Below are 9,046 nucleotides of genomic sequence, written 5' to 3' on the forward strand. Positions count from 1 at the left end.
AAAGTGATTATATTGCGGTTTGCTAGACAGAATTCGATCAGAATACTCTCCAGCTTTACATATTTACACGTTATGGTTATTTAATTTTCACAGTTCAGCATGTCAACTCCACACCACTTAAAAAACAACGGCATTTTAATATGCGAGTAAACCTTTCGGTTTTCATCTTCTTAACACACCGAGTTTTAAGTTTTTTTGGTTTGGTTGAATCCTATTCGAGTCGATTTGTAGAGGGGAACATAAAAGGAAGTCAGAACAAGAAATCTGGAAACTCCGTCAAAAAAAATATTTTTAGGTGAATTTGGAATTTAACAAGAACTAAATTTTTGATGTACGTCTTATTCTTATCGTTACAATGACCTTGAACTATTACTACTTTATTTGGCACTAGAAAATATCTCCCCACTCTTTATATACTTTTCACAAATCCATGAGTTTATTCATGATAATTTCTGAGATCACTTCATTTCAGTTAAACCCGCCATTGCCAATAATTGTTACAAGAAAAACATTTTAATGATTTTATTTCATCCTTATTATCGATTATCAATTTTAAAGGGCATTCTTCGTGGGTTTAGTCATTTTAGCTAGCTTGCAAATGTAGTCCTGTACACGTGAAAGGCTACTACAAGTTGTACTCTTCTCGATATTATCTCAGATCTCCTGGTGTTCTCACCATATTTCCAATAAATTGCCTAGACTACTTAAGTTAGGGAGAGCCTTAACTACAGATTATGTGACGTTCCAATAACCTTGAGCTCTAAGTTGATTTGCATCCATTAGCTAAATGGAATTGCAGATGAGAAAGCTATTTACGAAGTCTGGTACCACTCCACCTACTAGACACGAATCACAATGTGAATTTGCAATCAAAAGTCATAAAGCTGACTTTTATATTCATAAAAAGTCAGTAGTTAACCTTCAACTGCGTTATTAAAATTGTAACTCTTTTACAATTGAGCGTAACCATAATTTAATGAGCTGATCTTCATACGTTCATACTTCCGCTCCAAGCGTTTAAGACTTTTGTTACGTCACCCATAAATTTATCTCAGTATCTCAGACATTTCACTGGCCTTACAATCTCAAGTAATTATAAAAAATCCTTTTTAAAGTAATTGAATTTTCGAATTTTTTATACTGCACACAGTTTCTTCGTGGGCAGTTTAATGCTAACATTGGGCTATCAGCTAGAAATAATTAAATATATTGGCTCGCATGAAGCTAAAACAGGAAAAAATACGACAGACTCATAGTGTTCTGAAGATAGTGTCTTTCTTGCTTTGGAAAAATTTTTGAAGAGAACCAAGTGAATGAATTTACTGTCATAATGTCTTATATTTTGTATTTCATATAATTAATGATATTCAGAGCCGTCAAAAAGTGGTCGAAAGAGGCTAATAAATAAACTGACGATTAGAATTCATTTTTCATACAGAATGGTCAACAGGCAATTTACATCAGCCTTAACAATAAACAAGAAACTGAACCTACACAGAAATACTTCAATCATTAACACAGGTCAACTGAACTGCTGTTGTTATCACTAAAGAATGAAGATAGTGTTTCTGACATTAAATAACGATTACATCTAAGATTATTGTCTAGGGGATGCATAAGAGTACATTAGAAATTAGCAAATCTGACATAAATAGCTTCAAATGGAGTTTAACGTCCTTTAATATTATGATGTAAGACACAGTGACTTTTGACCTCGAAAAACTGGTTTCAACAGAGTTTAAAGATCGAGACCATGTCCGAAAAATTGTGTAAAACAGTCATCCTTACGACCTAAATGAAACGAGAACACTCATGCTTGATATTTTCATTTCAACTATAAAAAATAATGATAAAAACCATTATTCATGACCGATAAATGTGTCAATGTCACCATTTTAGGTGAAAAATAGTCGCAAAGTTATCTTATATATAAGGTTACATTAACTAATAAACTAAAACATTTACCACCAGGCAAACACCTAGCCCAAATATCGTAACAATTGCCGATTAGTCACAGGTGGGTTCAATCACTAAACCGGTAGTTGGCAAAACCTAAAGCCAAAACCTCTAATATGTAACACTGAATTTTTCTTTATTATTCCAGTTATCCTTTCAATGTGATATTTACCATAAGGTATTAAAATCTGGATCTGACTAGACAAAACTCGTTAAAATGATAGAATACATTATGGTTCAGCAAATTTTTTGATAAAGCGCGATTAAATACAGATCTTTGGCTACTATTCAGTAAGAATTTATTAAAACTTAACATGAAAAGAAACGAAACTAACCTGGGATTTGAGTTAAAATATAGCCCCAGAAAAATGCTCCCAATATCAAACCTTGGGTCAGCCTGTCCCAATTGAACTCCCCCGTGCTAGTCTAGATAGACGTTTTATTCGAACTAGTAAGCTATACCTCAGTTTTCTTAAGATACGTGTGATTAGAAAAATTAGAACAATAAAATGACGAATGATTTGTGGATGTCTTGTCAACCGTATCATTGACCATGGCAAGTATTGTAACGTTTAAATCAACTCTCATCATGTAAATCAGAATTAGATTGATGAATCCCATTGTAGCGATAATGTAACGACATTTACAACACAATACCCCTGTCGAACAACCCATTTCTTTACTAAATGAATAAGTACAATAACTTGGTTAGTTAAAACAATCTCCAAGGTCGTCCAGTATCCGATACCTTAAGAACAACTAGAGCGAAAAAACCACCTTGTTTGTCTTTTGATACTCAGCGTTTATCAAACTTTTTGATGTTTTGTTGTACTCCGTTTATTTGATTAACCTAGTTTATCATATTTACTCATATTTACATGGTGAATTCAAATGGTTCAAATGGTTGTGGACGGAATAGAAGAAGCTTTCGCTTAACAGGCTTCCGTGTCTAGTAGCAGGGGATCACCAAATCCTCCAGGCAGGAACCTAGGTATGTTAACAATGAAAGAGGAAAAGAAATTGGTAAATCATAGTGTGATGCTGTCCTTGGTCCTTAAGAATAGGTCGAGTTGCCTCTTGAAGGACTCCTGAGAAGTTGCTTGGACTAGCTCGGCTGGTAGCGAATTCCAGATTTTGACAACTCTTAAGGAGTAAAAGTTGTGCCTACATTCCGTCTTGCTATGTTGTGTTTCCAGTTTCTGGGTGTTACCCCTTAGATTATTGTTCGAACTAAGCTTAAGTAGGTGTTTAAGAGGATGTCCAGAAGTGTTAAGAATACTATAAGCCACTAATAAATCACCTCTAAGACGCCTATACTCTAGTGGGTAAAGGTCTAGTGAATGGAGGCGTTCTTCGTAAGGTTTAGATTTGAGTCCTCGAACTGATTTCGTGGCTCGCCGTTGGATACGCTCCAAAGTGACCTTATCCTTTTGGAGTGAGGGGGAAGTACTATGTTTCCGTACTCTAAATGGGGACGGATGAAACTATTGAAGATTGTGTGGAAAGTTCGTCCGTCAAACTGTCCAAAAATGCGCTTCAACGTTACCAGTGCAAGGTTTGCTCGGAAGGCATTTTTGTCACAGTTAGCATAAGACTTTAAATCATGGGGCACCAGGACTCCTAAATCTTTTTCGACTTGGGATACTACTAGAGAGGAGTTTCCTAAGTTGTAACTGTAGTTTGCAACATGTCGCAGATGGACTACTTTACACTTTGAAGTGTTAAAGGTAAGTCCGTTATCGTCTGCCCAACTTTGAAGTCGAGTCAGATCCTCCTGAAGTGCCTGTATATCGTCTTGGTTGCGTCTCTCTCCAAAGTTTCACGTCGTCGGCAAAAAGTAATAAGTCTGACGTTACCTGTTGAGGAAGATCATTTATGTAGATCAAGAAGAGAAGAGGCCCTAGTATTGAGCCCTGGGGGACCTCACTAGGACGTTCCATAGCCTGAGATAAAGTGGAATTAACTCTAACCTTAAAGTGTCGATTTTTTAGAAATGAAGTAAGCCAATCGATTAGAGGTGGTTTGATACCTAGTTGTTTGAGCTTATTGATAAGAAACAAGTGGCTAACCTTATCAAAAGCTTTTGAGAAATCAAGGTAAATGATATCAACCTTTCCCTTGCGATCAAGGATGCTCGTTCATCTGTCCACCGCAGCCAGCAGGTTGGTTATACAAGAGTAACCCTTCCTGAAACCATGCTGTTGGGGTGAGAAGAAATTTAAGGACAGTAGATAGTCGTTTAAACCGTCGCATATCAGGGACTCCATGAGTTTTGAAGGTAATGACAGAAGAGCCACTGGCCGATAACTTGAAGGTTCATTGCGTCGACCTCCTTTGAAAATTGGTGTGATGTGAGCCAACTTCCAATTTTCCGGTAATTTGCCTCGGCTAAGCGAGTGTGAAAACATCATACTAAGCGGCGTTGCCGGGATTGAGGCTGCCTCCCTCAGTATGGCAGGATGAACCATATCCGGGCCAGGAGAAGTATCTAGTCTTAAGTGCTGCAATTTACGGAACACCAAGTCAGCGCTTAGGTTCACTTCGGAGAGTCCTGTGGAATTGCAGATGAAACTGTCGTCAGTAAAGTTGATGTCAGCCGGTTGAAATGTTTGAGAGTAATGTGCCGCCAGAAGGTCAGCGGCGTCGCCATCGTTGTTGGTCGGGCCGTTAAGACCTACCAGTTGAGAAACTCCTGTTTTGGCTTGACGAAGAGAGGCTGCATGGCGGAATAGGCTTCTAGGGTTAGAGGCAAATTTGTCCATAAGCTTTGTCTGGTACTGAAGCCTGTCTTCTCTTATAGCCTTAGTGCATATGTTCCTGATATGTTTATGTTGTCTATACGCTCCGTCGTTATCAGTTCGTTTGTATTCCGCCCAACAGTGCCTTTTTCGGCTTAGCAGGCGAAGGGTACGGTTCTTGATTACTGTAGGTGGCTTGCAGCTTTTGGGAACCGTTAGAGGAACTGAATGGTTTGTAGCACATAGTAGCGTATGCAGTAAGAAGTCCCAATGACCGTCCACGTCGAGTTGAGGGTGAACATCCCAAACCACCTGTTGTAGATAGTCATGTAGAGCTGGCACATTCAGCCGTTTAAAATTCCATCGCAAATTATTGTTGGGATACCTTAGCTTAGTTTTGATGACAAAACTGAAGGCTATGACGGCATGATCGCTCTTTCCCAGAGGAGCCAGGATTGAGGGGTTGTCAACTAGGAATTCTTCGTTTGTGAATACACAGTCTAAGCGCGATGGTTCCTGACTGTTTCTCCAACGAGTTGCCGACCTCACATTTACATATAAGCCCAAGTCATCGATGAGGTTGAAGAACGGAGCTTCAATTGAGTTGTCGCCTCCAGTGTACGTGTGTTCCGCGAAGTTGACTCTAGGGAGATTAAAGTCCCCTAGAATCAGGATGTGTGTGAAACCGAGACGGGTAGAGCGGGATAGTCCTTCCAGCATACGACTATCGTACTCGGTGTCGGCAGTTGGCTTCCTGTAAATGACTCCGACTAGACACCTCGAAGTACTAGACAATCTTACAGAGCATCATATGGATTCCTCAAGATTGTTAAACTCGAGGTTGTGAACTTGGTGCACCTCTAAGCAAGAGCTTATGTATATGGCTACTCCGCCCCCAATTCCTGTTTTTCTGTCGTTGCGGAACAAAGTCATCCCAGGCAATGCTAACTCTTGGTCCGAGAACTGAGAAGATATCCAGGTTTCAGATATTCCTATCAGATGGGCCTTGTTAGCGTTGCTAAGTTCACGTAATTCATCCAGTTTATTTGGTAGACTCGCGGCGTTCATATATAAGCAGTTTATGCTTTCAATTTGGAACGCGTGAGCTTCATCCTGTTTTTCTGTATGAGCCTTATGTGAATGGACAGGTAGCCCACCTATATGAGGTTTGCCGAGGTGGTAGGCCCTGTCCTTTACACGTTTTTTTATCATTTAGACAGTCCACAAGTGGAATGGTCAGCTCCAACTTGCTTTTGTGTTTGGTCCTAGCTTCATATGGCCTATCCGGGTGCATGTGGATTCCAGGTGGCAATCGACGTCTGTTGGCACGAAATGCTTCCAGGACTGCAGCCGCCATGTGAGAAGATGGGAAGGTTATCTTCATTAGACGAGGTCTAGGATCACCGTCCTTCTTGGCTAGTCTCGTCACATGCTGAGTCAGTATGTGTTTGAGCCTCAAGGACTGTTTGATGAATTTCCATTCCCTGATGTCAGAATTTGATTGAGTAGGGTCTGCATTTTCCGGTATACCTTGCACAATTATGTTTCTTCCGCGGAAAAACTGTTCGCGAGTTTCTTTGGGGATGTTCCGTATGATATTGCGCTCAGAGTACGGTATGTCGGGCAATATTTTTACGTTACCATCGGATTTCAACAAGTGACTTGCTAGCAAGACGTCCTCAACGTCGGCAGCATTCTTAAGTGTTACTCGGAGAAGCCTCGGGTGATTTAAATGCTTAGAATCCTTTCCTCGAGTGAGCCGGGTGACCGTCAAAGGCTCTACTCTAGGAAGTTCGAGCTTCTTGTTCAATTCACCCCAGAGCATCCTGTCGTTTTTGTCCTGCAGACTGAGAGGAAGATCAGGATTGTCAACGAGGTTCATGATAATGAGAGAATCGTCACGAACTGTTGTTAATTTACCAGATTTCACTATGGGTTCAGGTTTAGTAACTTGTTGTTTGGAGGTCGGTGCGCGTTCTTGAGTCTTGGGCTCTTTGTTGACCGGACGAACAGACTTGGGGGTAGACTGTGCGACCAAATCACCAGTTATTTTCCGTACAGCAACACTTGGGTTGCTCGGCTTAGGCAGTGATGCCTGGTTCTTTTGGGCTCTCTTAACGTGGGTCGAATCACCTACAGGGTTTTGGGAACCACTGTTGTGTTCAGGGACCCTAAGCTGGGAGACCCGAGTTTGCTTAAGGAGTCTAGTACCGTCGACGTAATGATGGTGCTGAGCCTCGAGACGTCATCATTAGTGTTGACGGATGCTCCATCGGTGGTATACCTATCGGCATCCCTATTTTTGTGTCCGTCGCACGGTCTTGTTTGTCTACCGGTTTTTTTTACTGTCGTTATCCAAGTTAACTGACAACTTGTTCCGGAGGCCTGTCAGTAGGACAATGATGTTACTCAGCAAGACTACAGAGTCTGTGCTGCACATGACACACACCCACTTTTGCTCTGACTTGCTGAGTCTGTTGTAAGCAGTTGCTGTCAGATCTGTGCATGCTTCGTGGAACCAACCTTTCCAGTTGTCGCACTGCATGCCAGTTGTAACAGCGAAACGGCATCCCGGACGTTTGCATGAGTTTTTCATGACTGTGTTGAAGCAAACTATGTTATAGATGCTTGCAAAAGCCTAAGACCTTTAAAAAATACTGAAAAGCACACTGAAAGCGGACAAAAATAGGTAAAAACGAGTGATATAAACTGAAACTAGTCTATGCGTGAAAAACAAAAAAAACGGATAGTAAGTTGAGGCAAAACCACAGGTAACTATTAAATATGGTGAAACTAAAAAAAAGTAATCTACCGAACGTATGGCTCAGGATAGATTCTTTAGAACTGAAATGGTACTTTTGTTGCGTAAGAACACAGCAAAAGTTTGATATATGCAAATCACTTTAGGACTAAACTTCCCGTTCGAAAAGCGCGCGTAACTTAGTCTTGGGTATATTTCCAAGACGTAGAAGAACGGTTAATAACAAATTAAGTGGGGCCGGGTAATTGACGACATCAGCCGAACGTTTTCAACATCTGTGTTGTGTTTCTTCTTCTGCTTTTTACTTGTTTACTCGGATAAATATTTTTGGTAAGGTTTCATCGGTTCCCCTAAATTGCTTAAAAAGCAGTATGCTGCGACCTTTAAAATATGACAAATCAGAATGAAAAATCTTCGAATTGTACAGTTTCAACTCACGAATGCGCGAATCGGGTGATCACAGTAAAAGTGCAACTGGTATTCTGAGTCTTACAATGCCTGTACACGTAATACTCTAAAGGTGAGACAAGTATTTGGAGTTTAACAATGCCCTAACCAGTAACACTTTTCTATGATCGAAACGTGCCAATCCAAGTAAAATCAAAAGTCAGAGGTCAAGAGGTTCAGAGATATATTTGGTAGAGTATCAATATATCGAGAATTGACTAATCTGATCTGACTAGCGGTTATAGAAGTGAAGCCTGGCGTAGTCACTCATGATCTGATGCGGATGCATGACCAATCGCCTTCGGCTGGGTGAGTCCATTAAAACTAATGCAGTCAGCATCAGATGTCGAAGACTTACAGAGCTACTGACTTTGGGAATTTATTTACCGCTTCAACCTTCATAATCGAAGTACACCAACCCACTGAAGTCAAAAATCATAAATGAAGTGGTTCGAATATATATTTTGAATGTTATCGATATGTTGAAAAGCGTCTGATCTGAGATGGCTGTCAGAAGCAAGGGATGAGTAGCACAGCTTACCCACTCGGTGCAGATGCGTAACTGATCGACTTCACGTATGTGTGTTCAATAAATACAGTGAGGTCAGCATCAAAGTCGTGGACTTAAAGAACTATTTATTACGGGATTTATTCACCACTACCATTTGTATACAAGGACACTAGAAACTCACTAGTAATGAATTTCAACTTCGGTGTGTTTTTTATTCATTATCACATTTGAGAACAAGAATGTTATTTTTTAAGAATTCTTTGATTGAAACGTTGATTGTTTGATCTGAAATGTTCCATGATCCATAGTTAACAGAAATTTAGTATGATATATGGTTGATACAAGGTCTTGGTCCTACTAACTGAAGAGAGGACAGGTTATGCTCTGAAGTGAACTAAAAGTAAAAAACAAATTCACCTTAGTACTCTACTCTCACTGAGCGTAGGGGTCCAACTAAGACCCGACCAAATCGCGCTTGAAGATGCCACAGGTATTCGGAGTTTGGCAACGCTTTAACCAGTAACACTTAATATGAAGCGTTCCCACCAAGTGAAATCAAAAGAGAGGAGCGAGAAGGTTCGAAGATAAATTTAATAGGCTATCAATATATCGAGGACCGTCTGATCTAATCTG

The 9,046-nt window shown here is 40.2% G+C and overlaps 1 protein-coding gene across 1 annotated transcript in view; it reads right to left on the bottom strand.

Moving 5' to 3' along the window:
* MS3_00009148 (uncharacterized protein) overlaps positions 1-2,685 on the bottom strand; it is a 40,371-nt gene extending 37,686 nt beyond the window's left edge. Inside the window, exons 1-2 of the mRNA XM_051217480.1 lie at positions 2,419-2,685; positions 2,292-2,382 (exon numbers count right to left, since the gene is read on the bottom strand). Coding sequence (XP_051064892.1) covers positions 2,292-2,382; positions 2,419-2,631 — 304 coding nt within the window. The 5' untranslated portion in view covers positions 2,632-2,685. The remainder of the gene's footprint in view (positions 1-2,291; positions 2,383-2,418) is intronic.
* Positions 2,686-9,046: the final 6,361 nt, after the last annotated feature.

Source organism: Schistosoma haematobium, chromosome 5, assembly GCF_000699445.3.
Source record: "Schistosoma haematobium chromosome 5, whole genome shotgun sequence".
NCBI classification, from domain to species: Eukaryota; Metazoa; Platyhelminthes; class Trematoda; order Strigeidida; family Schistosomatidae; genus Schistosoma; species Schistosoma haematobium.